Here is a 19,264-nt window from a genome sequence, read left to right as displayed (position 1 = left end):
TCCGTCCGTGAGAAGCGAGAGAAGAGAGGAGAAAAGTGCCAAAAAAAGTAAACAACACACGCATGGTGTGAAAAATGCTTATAATTTTGGTCAAAAATCATGTTTCCACTACCAAATGAAATAAATTGTGATTTTGAGCTTTAAAGAAGTTGTTGAAGAATTCATATCGACGATAATACATTTGTATGAAACGTGTGCAAGTAATACTGCCTACATAATTCTGTAGGTGGAGGTATACATGGAACATGATGATTTATTTTTAGCCGACGCACATAACATTGTGCTCCGCCGTGTTGGGTGGCTCGAGAGGGTGGTTTAGCGGGTGGCTCGAGTGGGTGGCAACATTATGTTTACGTACTCAATGGACCTTCACCTTAACCTTCGGGATGTCAACAAGTTGTGATTTATATGCTATCATTTTGCAACAAAGATATCTATCGACACCAAACCAAAATGTATTCCTCAAGAATCTTCTTAAGAACTATACTCGACGGTTTTTATTTACAGTATGACCCCTTATAATGCGGTAAAATCAACAAATGTACATGAAAGTCACATAATAATGAACGCACTATATACGGTTCGAGTAAACCACAGTTTGAAATCGGTATTTCTCAAAATCCAGATAATATAGAAACTTGGGATCTTTAGTAAAGTTGTTCTGGAGGTGAAGCGCTATCTGATGTTACCACATTTAATTCGGAATTTGAAAGCTAGGTGGCACTAGTGGGCATGGAAGTTTTACTTTTGATTTGCAAATATTTCAGGATCCTGATCATTTAGAAGGATGGCATCTTCGACAAAGTTGTTTAGTAAGTTAAGGACTATCATTGTTCGAGCTAGTTGATTCAAAATTTTGCCACTAGGCGGCGCTAGTGTGCATGAAACTTTTGATTGCAGATATCTCAGGAGCCTGACCACTTAGAAAGAAAGTGTCTTCGGCAAAATAGTTCAGTAGCTCAAGGACTATCATTATTTGAGGCAAGAAATCGGATATTTTGCCACCAGGTGGCGCTAGTGAGCATAAAATGTTTGTTTTGCGGATGCTGCAGGATCTTGACTTTTTAGACAGGCACCTTCAGCAAAATTGTTCAGAAGCTCAGGAACTATCATTATTTTACAAAATCTCGAACTTTAAGAAATAAACAAAGATATAATTTGAACTACTGAACAACTCTGCCGAAGACGCCATCTTTCTTAGTGAGCAGGCTCCTGAGATATTTGCGAAACAAATGTTTTATGCTCACTAGCGCTGCCTGGTGGCAAAATGTTGAATCAACTAGCCCTAACAATGATAGTCCATAAGTTTCCGAGCAACTTTGCCGAAGACGCCATCTTTCTAAGTGGTCAGGATCCTGAGATCTGCGATACAAAAAAATCATGCTCACTAGTGGCAAAATCCCGAATTTCTTGTCTAAAATAATGATAGCCCTTGAGTGACTGAACAACTTTGCCGAAGACGTCATCTTTCTAAGTGGTCAGACTCCTGAGATATTCGCAAAACCAAGGGTGTTGTACAAAGTACACTCGCGTTACAAAAATTCGCGCGACGACCGAAAGGTTAATAGCGTGGGTAATTACCACGTGGTCACTCATTCTGCAGTGATTGTGATCTAGAGTGCGATGTCGCATCACCGCTCTTGGTTGTCAGATCAAAGTGATATTGATAGTTTTAGTCTTTTAGAACTGATATTGATAGTTTTAGTCCATCAGCCATCAGCTGATATGACTGATATTGTGCAACCCTGAGTACACGTCGTCCTCTACGAGCATTATCCACGTGTCATGCCCGTAAAGGACTACCGGTCTTATCAGCGTCTTGTACATGGTACACATCGTACGGTGGTGAAGTTTACCAGATCGCTAGCACGACTTCCAGCAATGATACGTCTTCGAATTTCTCTGCTGCAGTTGTTATCCGACGTTACCAATGATCCGATCAATGAATGACAAATTCGTCCACCACTTCGAACTCATCTCCGTCGATCATCACGCGCCTGCAGATATTTCCGCCTGCAGATATTTCCTTTTCGACGTATTTACTTTTAATCCAACCCGTTATGCTTTACGTTCCAGTCAGGTATACTGTTCAGCCATCACCTGAAACGCTCTTCCGACAATGTCCACATCGTCAGCGAAACAGATGAACTGGCTGGATTTATTGAAGATCGTGCCCCGCATGTTGAAGCCCGCGCGTTTCATAACACCTTATAGCGCAATATTGAACAGGAGGCAGGAAAGATCATCGTCCAGTCGAAGTCCTTTGCGTGCTTCAAACGGGTCCGATAACGCACCCGATATCTTCACACAGCACTGTACACTACCCACCGTTGCCTTGATCAGTCTAATAAGTTTCTCGGGAAAACCATTCTCGCCCATAATCTTCCATAGTTCTTCGCGGTCGATGGTATCTTAGACCGCTTTGAAATCGATGAATAGGTGGTGCGTAGGGACTTGATATTTCGGACATTTTTGGAGGATCTGTCGCAATATACAGATTTGGTATATCGTCGATCGCCCGGCTTGATAACTTCCAACAAATCTACATACTTGCTAGTGGCGATAGACGGCGGAAGATAATCTAGGAAAGCACTTTATACGCTGCGTTGAGATGTTGATCGCTCGATAGTTCTCACATTCTAACTTGTCACTCTTTCTATATATTGGGTATATTACTGTCTCCTCCCACTCCACTCCCACTGTTCTGTATTCCAGATCCTGGCTATCAAACGATGCAGACAAGTAACCAACCTTTTCAAGCCCATTTCAATACGTTCCGCTCCAACACCATCATACCCAGCTGCTTGAGCATCCTTAACTTCACCTATTTTGGGAGTTGGCACGTCACCCTCATCTGCCGTACTGATAAAGGCCTACTCTGCGCCATTAAGGTGTTCATCGTAGTTCTGCTTCCACCTTTCAATCACCTCACGTTCGTCCGTCAAGATACCTCCATCATTATCCCGGCACATTTCGGCTCGCGGTACAAAGCCTTTGCGTGATGCATTGAGTTTCTTGAGAACGATATAGCTGCTCCATCTCTTCACACTCCAACTTTTCCAGGCGGCGCTTTTTATCCCGAAATAGATGGGTTTGCTGTCTTCACTTCTGTTTGTATCGTTCCACGTTTTTACGAGTGTCTTACTGCAGCATACCCAACTAACAATTTAGAGCCACAAACAAGCATGCATGTTTAAGTATTGTTCAATAATGGTAATGGCAGCTGAATAAAAAATTTGCTCTATAAAGAGCTGAGAAGGTGCTTTTTTACCACAAACTTAGATCTATGTTCAACATTATGCATTAGAATGAACAAAAGTTGAATCGCCACTTATTAAACGTTTCCAAAGATTCTCATTCGACTAGTCAAGATTGTTCTACAAATGAGCTGAACAAGACATGTTTCCCCCAATTAAAAAGCCAATATTCCACTAAACAAATGTATATGTATAAAAGGATATTCAGAAGACGAACTAACGTTTTACTTGCGTCGCACTTCAGCTATTCCCACATGTTTAACATAAGCATGAATAAGAGCTGAATAAGTATCTTATAAAATCCTAATTCAGCTTCAGTATATTATAAGAACAGTTGATCCAATAGAGGCCAAAATGACGATTAACAAACACATTGTTCAGCAATAAATAAGCCTTGTAAAAGCGATCACACCATAGCTAAATTTCATAAAATGGACAAAATATCCGAAATTCGTGTTGAGTTTCGAATGCATTTCAAAGCTCATAAATTATGCTTTCTTAAAACTTTTGAAATAGCTGTTAAGAAAATAAACATGGTCAGTCTCCAGAAATGCAGAATTATTGTGAAAAACAAAAATAAACATTTAAGCTAAGTATTCCGAGTAGGAGCAAAGTACTGACAAACAAAGCGTGACATTGACTTGATTGAGATAAGAGATAAAATATCTGAAGACAATATCAAAATTTTGTTCCTGGAACTTCTAAACCTATGAAAAATTTGATGTACGCAAATCTAATGAATAGCTCGCAGCTATTGGTAAAATCTTGCAGAATCTAAATATAACATGCCAATTTTGTTCTAGTAGTTTATTTTAGATATCATTTCCAGATATTTTATATCATATATCTATCAAGTTAATATCACTTTTAGCTATCCATATTATATTTTCTATTGCTAAGCTTTTTTCGCCTGCTCGGGATGTTTTTCCGTACAAGAAAAATGGAAATTTCTTTGACAGAATTGATTAAATAAATTTCTATAGCCAGCTACATTTGAAATGACATTTCTTCACAACTGAATAAATATTGCGCTCTAAGAAAAATGATTTACTTGGCCATTTTCGAAAATAAAAATCGCATCAAGATATTCGAATATTTTTCTATTCAGGTGGGTTCTGAGGACTAACCCTTCAAATGATTCAAATATATTTATACAGAGAACTTTATGAAAAATAATCAAACTATAATTTATAAAATTATTTAAGTTAATTAAAGCCTGTCCACGTTAAATTTCGGACACCCAAATAATGGCAGCAAAAAAAAGTTACTCATAATTCAACAAAAACAATTGTTTATTTCAGAATAAAAGAGTTATATCTACAAAATAAACAGTTGACAAGGATGTTAATCCTTCTTTCTGTAAAATTCTCGAACTTTCTGTGGTACACCCGCCATCCGTGCCCGAAATTTATCGTGGACAGGCTTTAATCAGTTTTGAACAAACTTAAACTTATTATGAAATTAGATTAATCATTTCAGACTGTTTTTACTATGTGTAAATAAACATTATTTTGACCAACATCCACATAAATTTTCTCACTGTGCGCTAAAAATAGCCGACTGAATTCAGCTTGGATCAGCACTAAACAGCAGCTGAATAATATGCTTGTTCAGTTGTAGATTAGCGTACCATGTGTTGATTAGACGTTGTCGAATAGAAGCTCGAACATGGTCAATATTCAGCTATGAGAAGTTTATATTTTGCACTGGACGGTAAAATCATCAATTCTAGGATGGCGCAGATGGCAAGGCATACCGCTGACGATTGGAAGGTCTCGAGTTCGAATCCAGTATACAGGCGATTTTTAAATAAGATTGTTATACTATCATAATAATAGTGCACACTACATTTATAAAGTGCCTAGAAAAATATATTTTTGTTTTTATTAGTCTTTAATTATTTTTAGACCAATCGTATAAAAGCTGAACTAAATGCTTGTAAAACGTTTTTAAAGCTGAAAAATAAAGTTGGTATTCAACGACATGCTTTAAAGTTTCTCCAAATTTGTGTGAACAATGCTTTAACAAAGGTTGGCCATGGAAATTATTAAAATGTTATAAAACATGATGCTGGATAAAACTGCCATAATGGTGTTTGTTAAATGAATGAATGTTAGTTGGGTAATCTCCCGCGCTACAACGATTTACTTTTAAATTACTAAGGAGTAAAGTGGGGCAAGCGTTTCTTTTTTAAAGATTTCTAGCTCAATTCTAAACAAATCTTATAAAAGATGGTTCGAATATTATTCAAGTAAGAGACATTCACTCCGAATATTGTAGAAATCGATTTAGATTTCATAAATTTATGGCTATTTATTATTTTAAGACCTGAAAAATTTGAATTTTGGTCGAACTTTTACTGCATAAAACAAAATAAAAGTATAATCTTCTTCGATTTTTATGTACAGGCGTTTCTGAGCCTTTTATAAAGATACTTTGAGAAGTATAAGCTTTTACATAAATGTTTAGATACCGTTTTTGGCTCTAAGTGGAGCAAAATTTTGAACTAGTTGCGCATAAGTGCTAGCCATATATAACTTCATGGAAAATCCACGTTGCCTTGAATCCATCTATTATCGAAATTTATCTCATCTTGTAGGAAAAGTTACTAAAATTTGACGTTTTACTTAGTTTAACAAAAAACTGCTATTTTTCGGTACTTTACAATTAACCATGTTTAGGATATTTTTTTCTAGCTCCACCGGTGAGGTAAAAGTTTGTTTGAGACAATGAATATCAAAGCTGTTATAACTTAAAATGGGTTAATATTTTGGCGTATGTAAATTATTCCACTAAGGTCGAACTTTTGCCCCACCATACTAAAAGAAGCATACAATTTGAAGTCAGACACAAAGTCACCTAAAATATCTTCAAAATTAAACTATTATGCTTAAAATGGGTGGCAAACACCTTCACTAATCCCAATTGTTAGAAGTTGGTCAGTTTCCGTAATGGTGTTCAGAAACCACGTGGTCTCCTTGTGATCTTTTGATCATATTTTAAATTTCGAATTTGTTTGGTATGCATCATAGTCATTGATTAAAGAACCCCATACAACCCCCTCATAGAAGCCTGAGACCATTATAACTGATTGAATTTTTAAAACTAAGTGATTGAAACCCCCGACAAAACGTCTAGAAGCCTGTTTATGACTACCTAACCCAAGTACAGACACCTTTCTCTAACAAACCCAATCTCTCTTCTTCTCCTTCCAGTCGAATCTTCAGTCCCAGCACGATCGCCAGTACGACCCCCACGCCGGAGATGGTCGGCCGCCGGCGCAAGAAACGCACCTCCATCGAAACGTCCGTCCGGGTGGCCCTGGAAAAGGCCTTCCTCGTCAACAGCAAACCCACCAGCGAAGAGATCACCAACCTGGCGGACAACCTCTGCATGGAGAAGGAAGTGGTCCGGGTATGGTTCTGCAACCGACGCCAGAAGGAGAAGCGGATAAACCCCCCGAACGGTATGGAAAGCCCCACGCACTCTTCGGGAAGCAGCGAAATGTTCCAACTGCCGAACTTGTCCAGCGGAAGCCTACCTGCCCACTACCCGCCGCACCATTCGATGGGACCCGGAGGCATCAAGCAGGAATGACTAGGCAACGGGTCCGGATTCGATCCGGACGCCAGAGGGTCACCGTCCTCGCTGAGTCCTGCGGCCAGTTTGCAGCCACAGCATCATCCCTTCCTCATTTGAAGCGGCCATGATGGCCAGGCAGGCAACTTCCGTCCCGTTCCTTTCGATTTCCGGTACCCCACATTCCCCCCCCTTAGGGATTCCAACGACGACGACGACGACGCACATATCAGAGCGATCCTCGGTGATCTGGCAGCTGTAGGAGGAAAGGGCGCGCAACTTCTGGGAAGTTGCGATCAGGCCGCTTTCGGACGCGGGGCTCACCCAAATCTTATTTATTGAAAATAACCCAGATAGCCAGAAGAATCAATGTGAAAAAAGCATGCTACAATGTGTTTACGTTAAAAAGATGTGTTCGGTAAGCCAACTTAGCACGTGACGCGAATGAAATTAACTTTAATTAAATCAATATTAGTGTTTGTGAAACAAAAGCTGTGTCACAGAGAGTCTTGAACCCAGCGAAGAAGTAGAAGAGGGCGCGATATCATTCCAAAAACAAGCTTTAAGCATATATTTTTTGTCCTGTGGTAACCAAGTCGCGTGTTAGTTCTATTACGTTTTTTTTTTTTTTTTGATGTTTCTCCTCCGATTTTTTTTCCTATGGTAGGCAGCAGGTATCCTGCGCGAAGAATGGATTGAACAAGATGGAAGAATTTTCGGTGGATTTTAAATGCAAGGTTGCAGATGTTGTTCGATTGTTACGAAATTTTTCGAGCGTAGCATATTTTTTATGCGAATTGCATGAACTATATTCTCAAAGCAACTTTTTGATAAGCCGAGGTCATTAAAGTAAGGGGCCTTCCTTAGCCGAGTGTTTAGAGTCAGCGGCTACAAAGCAAAGCTATGCTGAAGGTGTCTGGGTTCGATTCCCGGTTGGTCCAGGGTCTTTTCGTAAAGGAAATGACCTTGACTCCCCTGGGCATAGAGTATAATCTTACGTAAAATGGCAAGTTTGGCAAAAAAGCTCTCAGTTAATAACGTTTTGATTCATATTACGGACACTTAAGGCCTCTGGGAAGTATAACACAGCATAGAGCATACAAATTAAATCATTCTGTTGATTCCTCAGCGTTATCGATCGTCGGAAACCCTCAACTTTTGAATGGTGGACGAAGAATACTCTTCCGCAACTTGAATAATTTTAAATAAATCGAAATGTATGGCCTTTTCATGATTCTTACTCCGGACGCTTCCTCACTTTTGCCTCATATTCCGGACACATTGATTCGAATTCCGGACTGCTCATGAAAATCATTAATAGAAAAGTCAAATTATCATTTGAAATCGGTTAACCACTAAAGAGACGTCTAAGGCAGTTGAGCATTATAAATTGGCATAGATATTTATGGAAAAAGCTTATTAAAACGAGCCTTGAAAGTGTGAACTTTTGAACTACAAAAATTGAAACATTTCAGATGAAATGTTTCCCATACAAAGAAGAGCGTCCGGAATTTGAAGCTGTCCGTAATATGAATCAAAACGGTAACTGTGGAAGTGCTCATAGGAACACTAAGCTGAGAAGCAGGCTCTGTCCCAGTGAGGACGTTAATGCCAAGAAGAAGAAGGTCATAAAAGTAACTGAAAGCAGTAGGTTTATTTAAATATTTCGGAAGTTCCATATAGAATGTTATCTAAGTTTCATTTAATTTACCTCCATGAAGTACGATGAGCATCTTTTGCATCAATAATCTCTCACCATCAGCACTTTTAACACAAACGATTTTCTGATTCTCTAGATCTGTGCTCTTGAAAATTCAAGGTTTGGCTTCAATACATCTTCACCTTAAAAGGATACTGTTATGGCTGTCGTCGTAACCTCGTTAAGAATATTTACTCTCAATAGAGCTTTCCAAGCCGCCTGGAATCCATTAGAGTGTTAATAATGATCTCACAGAAACTCCATGGCCTACTCGGTGATATACCAAGAATTATGAGTTACAAATTCGTAGCGGTTCGACAACAAAGTAGTCAATGACATTCTATAGAATGTAAACTTATGGAAAGACCAAAATTTCAAAATCTATCGATAATGCTCTTTGTAAAGCTTTGAATAAACTTTGCCAAGACCATTTTCGAACATTGCAATGCCACCCCAATCTCCATCTTGTTCAATCCCGTCCCAATCATGTACATAACCTCAATTTCAGATGAAACTGTACCTACGTATTAAACAAGAAAAAACTTTAGGTTTATATGTCGCTTATGTTTCTTAAAAAAATCTGTAAAAACTGTACTACACATGTTGTTAATAGAAATTCTCTTAAGCTATGCATATTCAATAAACACACACAACGACCTGAATCCAATTTCCGTGCAATTCGCAAACCGATTTTTTCAATTGTGCATTTTTCCTAAACGGAGGAAACCAGTTTCCACAACCCGAGATGCCAATAAAAAGCATAAATCAATCATAAGTTATACTTAGTTAAATACACCGAACAACGCAAACTCGACTCTCTCTGAATGGTTATCTTAATCCTGAAATCATCACGGCAAATAAAAATCAAAGATGTATACTAAAACTACTTGTACTATTTAAAACAATGTAATCGAAACAAAAAAAAACGATATTTAGGCAAACCAGAACGATGTGTAGAAAGGGGTATCACAATCGGTTCTCTTTTTGGAATCAGGAAAAAAACACTGTATAAATCGAAATTGTAGTTGAAAGTTTTGTCGAGACTAGAAATTCATCAAATATAAATACTATATCCAAAGAACAAAGAGAAAACTTTACTAACATAGTTCGTTAAGGCAGCCAATCTAAAAACAAAGCAAATCCCGTAACTTATTTCCGAAACAAGTCACACATTCCAGAGGCTCAGTTAAGCCCCCTCCCCCCTCCTAACGCGAAACAGCGACACAGAAATCAGTTTACGAAACAAACAAAAGTATTTCATCAACACACAGAGGAAGGTCCCAGGAGCACACCCCTGGAATCGATCCCAGTCTTCCAGCCAATAGCAAAACGCGAAACACTCAAACATAGAAATAGTCATAACAGAAAACGAAAAAAGCTAAAAAAAAACGAACAATGCTAGATATTTTAGTGAATTAATTCAACGGATTGATGTTCCTATGGCCGAATCGAAGGATGTAATATGATTCACAGCCCTGCACCAAAAACAAAAAGAAGATTGATATACACGCGATGCAAACACTGAAATAGAGGGTGTGAACTAATCAGATTGTTATGGTTTATATTATTTGACTGTGCACCGAATAGCAGCTGAGTAAGTTTCATTTCTGGCAACACCGCCGTAGAAAAAAAAAGTTGTGTCAGAAGAGAAACGAACGAAGCCAGCTATCCCTGGCACAGTTAAACGTGAGTTAAACTAATTTTGTCTATATTTTTCTATGATTCGAGATATTGAAACAGTAAGATTTAACGGAATAGTTAAAAAAAAAACTGTGTACATAGATGGGTAATACAGAAAAAGAAAGAACGAAAAATCAAGTATAATGAAACAAACAAAAACTGCAGCTAGATGAATACGAGAATAATAAATATGGATTCATAATTGAAGTGGTGTTATCGTTTCTTATCCGAACATCTTTTACATGTGTCAGTCCATGTATATTGTCTAAATAACAAATTAACAAATATTCATAAGATTTCCGTCGATAGGCAGAAATTTTCTACAACGACTCCCGTTTGAATTAATCTTTTTTGCAATTTCTAATCGTAATAGGCTGTTTTTCATCACGCCAATCTGTCATGAAACGGCCTACTTTTCTGTACTGAAGTATGCAGTGCGGGAATTGTCATTACGAAACTGAAACCAGTGTTGTAATGATTCATTACGCAACGCTTTCTCATTACGCAACTGTTTTGAGTTGCGTAATGAATCATTACCCAACTATTTTCAGAAATTGCAAAATGATGGTGCAAGCATCCAGATGTGATTTCTGATACCCTCCAGTGGTGTTCTACGAAATTGCAAAAAATGTTGTACGCAACTCGTTGCAGAACTCGATTTTTACAGTAGTTATCCAACTCGGCAAGCCTCGTTGGACAAATATACGACTCGTGCTGTAAAAATCATCATTCTGCAACTTGTTACGTAAACTACTATTTCCTTTGCGTACAGCGAGCGGAAATAAATTATTTTGTTCTTACCTCACTTTCCCACAAAAAAAGAAAGGTCAATAAACTGCTTTTTTAACATCAAACTGGGCCTAATATGTGTTCTGCTTCGTAGAATAACAGAAAGATAAGATTTCTTTAAAAAAAAAAAAAACAAAAAAAATGCTGTTTAAGGGGGCAGGATCCGTCACTGATTTCGTAATTTTCAAAAGCATTGTATTATATCCTCCAACCGAAACACAATGAACACATTCTCATCGAAAAAATTTCAGATTTGAACAGAAAATTTGCTTTTGAAGTTTCGATGATGACGATGATTATGATGACGAAGCGTTGAACGTTAAACTTATTTCATTTTACGTGACAACTCTTCACCCAATGAGCTACAGTACAGGTAGAGAAGACCATGATTTGCATATGAATTGGTAACCAAAACAATGGTGACGTCACTATTGATTGCAAGCACGAGTAGATATGGGATATTTCTGGACAAACATTTCAAAAGGGCACATCGACATTGGTAAACATTGGCTTTGAAAGATGCTGTTGAGCCCAATTCAACTCGATCACGCTCACCAATACCACTATAAGGAAGAGCTAACACCAATCTTTCTGATAGTGGTGTTAGTTTGCGTGGGCGAGCTAAGAAGGACTCAAAAGCAGCGTTTGTAAAAAAAGGCTCAAGACCTCTTGGGCCCTTTTCAAATGTTTGTCCAGATTTGAAACAAATTGAAAGTACCGTAAAACGGGGTAACTTTGATTGTTTTTTTCGAAGAAAACTTGAATATTGATGCATGCTGTTTCATAGATTTTTAATTTTTATTTTTAAAACAAGTACTGGCATCCTAGCTATCGATTGCAGTTTATAGATTGCCAAAAGATTTATTTTGAATGGGCCTGCGGGGCCGGCGATGAAGGCAGGATCAAACATGTCGCGCGTCGGTCGAGTGAAAGTGAAAAAAAAACCGCGATCGCTTAGTTGTGTTTGATCCTTCGACCTTGACGCTTGCTCCTGCGGGGGCCGGCGATGAGGGCAGGATCAAACATGTCGCGCGTCAATCGAGTAAATTGAAAAAGTGCCGCTTTCGATTAGTTCTTTTTGATCTTCCGACGTTGACGCTTGCTCCTGGGCAGTGCGTCAAGAAAGCCCGAGCAGTCGTCAGTTGTTTTCCCTCACGGGTCGCGCGCCTATTTTCTCTGAGTGTTTTTATATAGCCGAGCGAACGAGTGAAGCTGGAAGAGGATTGTTGCTGCTCAAGGATGACGGATCAATTGGTGAGCTCGTTTCATGCTACTGTTTCTAATCTATAAAATATGTATGACTGCACCTTTAATCGTTACAACGGTGAGACGTGAATATGATTTTTCAAAAAAATATGAATGGTTCGTCACTGCGAGTGTCGACATAAACTCTGATTCATAAATTATTTATGTCTAATTTTTTTTTATTCAAAACACCTTCTACTTTTTACCTTTATTTTTGTAATTAAAAAAAAACTTTGAATGGTTCGATACTTCAACTGTAGACTTCCGAAAGGTTCACTTTATTCAACAAACTTTGAAAGGTTCGTCACCTCAAGTGTCGGCATATTTTTTCTCTACATAAATATTGTTCATATCAAATGAAAATATTATATTTACGTATAAGCATGTTTATATCTCACAAATAATTATTTATCATGATCTAATCGCTTATCAAAGTGAATCCTGTGACCCAACGATCCTTCCCATTAACAAACATCCCTCCCAGTAACCTTTGTGGAGATGCAGAGTCAAACACGGTCTCCAAATAGCAAAGGTTACACACTAACATTCCTTCCCCCAATCCCACCTGACTGCAAGGACGTGGCAGGCGCCGTTATTGACCATGTATAAATAGAGGCACTGAATTATGCACACTGAAGAAGATTATGGCCAATCCCAGCCAAACTTCTAGTTGATTCTTTGTGCATTTTCACTGACTTCCGTCAATCTCGGAATAGCAACCATTGATATGTGTAGTCAGTCTAAGCTAAGCTAAGCTAAGCTAAGCTAAGCCAAAAGATTTATTTTGAATGGATATATAACTTTTCATATAATCGAAAGTCGGTTTTCTGTTCTGGGGTAACTTTGATAATGAGCGGTTCCACGCCGTTTCGCAAACCCGATTATTTTTGTATTTTTTTAATCGCCTGAAAATTTGCATACAGATTCTTTATGATCAAAAATGCCATTATGCACTTTCAGACCGCCATTTTGAACCTCGCCTTATTTTTGAGAAGGGCGTATCGGAAAATACATGGCAAATCTTTAAAAAACTGTAACTCGAAAACGGTTTGTCTGATCGATTAGAGATCTTCTACAAAGTTGTAGGTATTGCTAAGGACTATATAGAGAAAAATATGCACGTTAAAAAAAAGTTACAGATTATTTTTTATTTCAAAAACAAAATTTTCAAATCGATTTTCTCCAGAAACGCAGCTTCGATTTTTTTTATTTTTGGATATGTTTTAGAGGACAACTTATGTGATTTATTGCACAATGTTTCAAAATGGAAGAATTATGGACAAAAAAGTTATGATTTTTTTTAAAAAATTACAGATATTGAAAAAAAATCGAAATAGAGGAAAATAATAATTTTTTATGTGATTATTTGAAAGAACAGAAAAATTGCAATTGAAAAGTACTTAGGTAAATTTTTTCTAGGTTGCATCAATTTCGAGATATACTCATATTTATATAAAATTTTCAAATAAAAAAAGAAAAAAAGGCCCTTTTCAAGCATATTTCTCCATTCCAGAAAAAAATTATCGTTTGTCGTTTATCGTTTGATCAAAACATTTATGCTTAAGTATTGAAAAAAGAGTACACGGTAAAATATATAAACGAAATTTTCAAATGAAAATTTGAAGCCAATAGTTCTTAAAAACCGCAACATTGGTGTTTTTAATCTTTGGATATATTTTGCGGTTGTTGTAGGTATTGTTTAGGACTATTTGGAAAAAAATATGCACGGTAAAAAATAATGAAAGATTTTTTTATTAAAAAAAATTAAAATCGATTTTCTATGAAAATGCATCTGTGATTTTTATTATTTTTGGACATGTTTTAGGGGACAACTCATGTGATTTATTGAACAATGTTTCATAATGGAAGAATTATGGACAAACAAGTTATAATTTTATAAAATATTACAAATTTTACTTACTCGTAAATTGGAGAAACTAATACCTCATGATTTCATCAAAAAAGAGCAAGCTGCATTTTTAAATAACACAAAAAACAATTTGATAGAAGGTGAATTTGTAGTAATTTGTGATTTTTCGGAAAACTACACATTTATTCTTCAAGATGAAGTTCAAAGCCATCATTGGAATGCTCAGCAAGCTACTTTGCATCCGTTTGTAATATATTATCGTCAAGATGGCAAAGTCAATCATTTAAGTTTTGTTGTAATTTCAGATGATTTGCGCCACGATTCTGTATCTATCAACTTATTCATATCTGAAATGATAGATTTTTTGCGATTGGATCACAAATTAACTGTCAACAAGATATATTTTATGTCTGACGGAGCTGCATCACAGTATAAAAATAGAAAGAACTTTCCAACTCTTTGGCAATTAAAAATCAAATATGATATAGAAGTTGAATGGCATTTATTTGCAACATCACATGGTTGTACAATCTTGCCGCGATGAGAGGGCTTTACCCATTAGCCGGGCTTAGCCCGTACACCGTTGTGATAGAATCACATTTTTGATGCCACGTTTAGATTTACCGTGTATATCTCGGAAGTGATGCATCTCAGCTAAATTTTACTTGAGTATTTTTCGATAGAAATTTTTCATATTTAAAAATATATAGCTATTTTTCTGTACTCAAAAAAAAAACGCAACAAAAATATCGTTTTACATAAATTTGTTTTATTTTTTTTTTTTTTAAATAATTTATTTTTTATCCAAAAATTTTCCGTTTTGAGGCATTGTGCAAGAAATTACAAACAATATGCTGCAAAACATATCCAAAAATTAAAAACATCAATTTTGCGGTTCTTAAGAACAATGAACTTCAAATTTTCATTTGAAAATTTCGTTTAAATTTTTTTACCGTGCATACTTTTTTAAATACTTTTGTATATAGGTATTAATCAAACAATAAACAATTCAGCTACGATTCACTCAATCAAAATAAAATATTTCTGAAATGGAGAAACACGAAATATGTTTGAAAAGGGCCTATTTTACTTTTTTTATTTGAAAATTTTATATAAATATGAGTATATCCCGAAATTTATGCAACCTAGAAATAATTTACTTAAGTACTTTTCGATTGCAATTTTTCTGTACTTTCAAATAATCACGTAAAAAATTATTGTTTTTTCTCTATTTCGATTTTTTTTTTCATAGTTCTTCCATTTTTTGTCCATAGTTCTTCCATTTTGAAACATTGTGCAATAAATCACATAAGTTGTCCCCTAAAACATATCCAAAAATAAAAAAAATCGAAACTGCGTTTCTGGAGAAAATCGATTTTAAAATTTTGTTTTTGGAATAAAAAATAATCTGTAACTTTTTTTACCGTGCATACTTTTCTCCATATAGTCCTTAACAATACCTACAACTTTGTAGAAGATCTCAAATCGATCGGACAAACCGTTTTCGAGTTACAGTTTTTAAAGATTTGCTATGCATTTTCCGATACGCCCTTCTCAAAAATAGCGCGAGGTTCAAAATGGCGGTCTGAAGGTGTAAAATGGCATTTTTGGTCATAAAGAATCTGTATGCAAATTTTCAGGCGATTCAAAAAATACAAAAATTAAATTTAAAAAAAAATTCGTCATGTTCGGTGGAATTGCTCTAATGGAGTATGAATCGAACAAAATTGAATGAATTATGAACATTTGTAGGGCATACCTCTGGGCGTTTAATGTTATATGAAATTTGCTGACTTCGATTACAAAAATAGTCCCAGTTTGTGAAAATGCTTTTCGCTAAGAGATTTGAGACCGTATTCAAGTTCTATGATAACAAGGCTGTCAAAGATAAGTGGCCAACTATTCAAAACTACATCAAATAGAACAGATTGTTTGTAAGAGTTTCGAAAATAGTAAAATTGTGTCAATTTTTAATATCCGTATAAAAAGCTTCAAATGTCTCGATTCAAATGAAAATAGCTCTTACATGAAGTGTCATACTAATATTTCTCAGTTTTGCATTCGTTCTGCTTAACCGATCAGCAGAAATTGTGATATTTCGTTTAGTATGTGGTGGGTTACGCACTATCAAAGTTACGCCGTTTTACGGTAACATTAAAAATTGTGCTGAATACCATGAAATTTGATTCGAACTAGATGATTTTTGATGACTGTATTTATCGTTGGACTATTTCTACACAGTAGACATAAAAACATTCAAAATAATTATATATTTAATCGAGGTTTGCCTGGTACGAAATAGGGTATTCCATTTGTATAAGTAACTAATGTATAGGGAAAGTGTACCAGTTATGGACATAGTGGTTCCCTATTTAGCCATATGCGAAATTCGGATAAATTTCACATTTTCAATCTTTCTGAATGTTTTAACATCAAGATATATCGTTAATCTTCCTGCTAAAACAAAAAAAAACTTTCAAAAATGTTGAGACATTCAAATTATCACGCATGGCGAAATAGGGAACCACTATGGCCATAACTGGTACACCTACCCTAGTTTTTGATGACGCCCTAAAAACTATTAGTAACCAAGCTTGTAGTAGCTTGTTGTTTCTGAGCAAATGAATCGATTAACACGTTAGGGGCCCAGATAGCCGTAGCGGTAAACGCGCAGCTATTCAGCAAGACCAAGCTGAGGGTCGTGGGTTCGAATCCCACCGGTCGAGGATCTTTCCGGGTTGGAAATTTGCTCGACTTCCCAGGGCATAGAGTATCTTCGTATCTGCCACACGATATACACATGCAAAAATGGTCATTGGCATAGTAAGCTCTCAGTTAATAACTGTAGAAGTGCTCATAAGAACACTAAGCTGAGAAGCAGGCTTTGTCCCAGTGAGACGTTATTAAACAACACTGTGGTGAAACAATGCTTAGGATAGCCATCTTCCAGATAGGGTGGCCAGAAAACAAGATTGTAGGAAACATGAATTAGAGCAATGTTCAATCTGTTATTTTTAAACCAAAGGTAGTAAATTCGTGATTTTTTACTTTTTATTCATAACCACGACCACCACCGCCACCATAAGTTTTGGAATAATACTTCTCCATTCTACCTATATGAAACATCAATCGCTCTTTGTTGAACACAAACTACAATATGCTTTTTCGATTTCTTTGACATTAGTTAGTACCTAATACTGGCAATTGAATTTTATACATGAGTAGAATATTTAACTGTCAGTGCTTTTGAAAATGATGCTGTCACAAAGACCACAAACTATTAATAAAAGTTGTACTTGGTCTAAATTATGCATGAGTATTTTACAACTTTTCTGAAAAATGTTTCCTACTAACATACGATTAGCAAATTTCTGATTTAGTATATTTCTTGGATTAATTACCTACACCGTAATGATGGAGATTTGTGTGAAGTATTCTAAGGGTGCACTTTTATTGTCCTGCGAGACAACCAAACAAACAACGGTTAGGGTAAATCATGTTTTTTGGACAGGCTAAGTATATGTCTGGAAACGGCGATCGAAAAACTGCCTTAGATACTAATATTTCACTACTTGATGTTAGTTATATGCTTAATGTCCCATACTTTGAGTTTCTGGGGAGAAAAAGCTTATAAACTGTAATTTTAGTTTCCAAACTAGCGTTATTTGGCAGCCTGTCTGTTATACAGTCAGTGACATAAGTTAGTAACCAAATGCTGTTTTTCCATACAAAATGCCCAAGTTTGGTGTGCTGTATCTCAGCTTCTGGTAGTTCGAATTGGCTGAAGTTTGGATGACGAATTACAAATAACTTTAAATTTTGCCTGTAAGGGAACTATTGCATTGCAGTCTTTTTACATAAAATTTCAGAGGGTTGTTCAAAGCCAAAAGTAAGTAACCGAGAGACTTTTTAATTTAGTTCGAAAACGGTAAGTCATGGAAAGTTGGTGTGTTCTGCTAATTTGTGTGACTTTTGAAATTGAACAACTTTGTGGAACAGACTAACAACACACAACTTACCGTTTTAGAGTTAAATTATTTTGTATGGTTACTAACTTATGTCTCTGACTGCGTATCCGAAATACCAAATATACATTTTGGACACCCTCATGTGAATATAATTTGGACAGGGACGTTATCTCAAAATCCAATCAATGGTTTCTTAAAAAGACGATCATATCATAAAATTTTAGGAGTTTACATGTAACTTATGCATTTTTTTTTTTTTTCGTTTATTTTAGTGATAATCAATAATTTCATTTAATGCAAGAAAATATCATCAGATCCACGAAAATCGCCTGCAAGTATGCATGCATGCGACATTCCAGTGTGTTTCATCAGATGGACAAATTATATCAACTGAACAAAAACCATAATCTAAATAAATCAGATTATTGTATGCATTCAAAGAATACGGAAGTATTTACTACAAGGTATCACATCTGGCGGACGAGGATAAATTGTCAAGACTTTCAAGTCTTTTCCCATGAATCACGAATAAGAAATCAACCAAAACTAAGAACAAACGAATAAAATGGTAAAGCAATTACGAAGGGTCCGAATCCAAATCGCGTGGAAAAACCAAAACTAAAAGAAAATAACGATTGAAACAAGTAAAGATTTGTCATTAACCCTGTAGTCCGCAAATTATCCGTACAAGCTTTGAAGACATGGCTCTATACAATCAAGCATAATAAATTCAATATTCTTGCATTGTTTTAAACATTGGCTTAATATAGTCTTAAGAAGCAAGTTTGACACATTTCCAATTTCATATAATTGCACAACTAACCCAAATGTATTGAGGTGCCTTAAAGGGTGCTGTTTTCCGAGCTTTATGACGGAAGAGAAATGTCCATACAACTTTCTATTTCCAGTCTAACTCGAAGCCACTTACCTGTAGATTACTTCAAATAATAATAGGACATTTGAATTCATCTCTTTTAAGTTTGAGGGATAACACATCTCTAGTATGACTAGCGTCTCCGAAAAATTTAAATTTGCCTATCTCAGTAATAAGCAATTATTTCGAAATTTTTTAAAGTTGTATTTTGTGTTTACATATAGATATATTATAAAAGGTACATGGACATTGATTTTTCATTGTTTTCAATGCGAGGTCATCTTTCCAATATTTTGCTGTTCG

At 36.1% G+C, this 19,264-nt stretch overlaps 1 protein-coding gene across 3 annotated transcripts in view; it reads left to right on the top strand.

Moving 5' to 3' along the window:
* The window catches only part of LOC23687865 (protein nubbin), a 493,425-nt gene extending 485,658 nt beyond the window's left edge, over positions 1 to 7,767 (top strand). For all 3 annotated transcript variants that reach the window (XM_021848316.1, XM_021848314.1, XM_021848315.1), the window contains one exon: positions 6,473 to 7,767. In XM_021848316.1, coding sequence (XP_021704008.1) covers positions 6,473 to 6,854 — 382 coding nt within the window. In that variant the 3' untranslated portion in view covers positions 6,855 to 7,767. The remainder of the gene's footprint in view (positions 1 to 6,472) is intronic.
* Positions 7,768 to 19,264: the final 11,497 nt, after the last annotated feature.

Source organism: Aedes aegypti, chromosome 2, assembly GCF_002204515.2.
Source record: "Aedes aegypti strain LVP_AGWG chromosome 2, AaegL5.0 Primary Assembly, whole genome shotgun sequence".
Classification (NCBI taxonomy): domain Eukaryota; kingdom Metazoa; phylum Arthropoda; class Insecta; order Diptera; family Culicidae; genus Aedes; species Aedes aegypti.
This window is presented reverse-complemented; position numbering and strand designations above follow the sequence as displayed.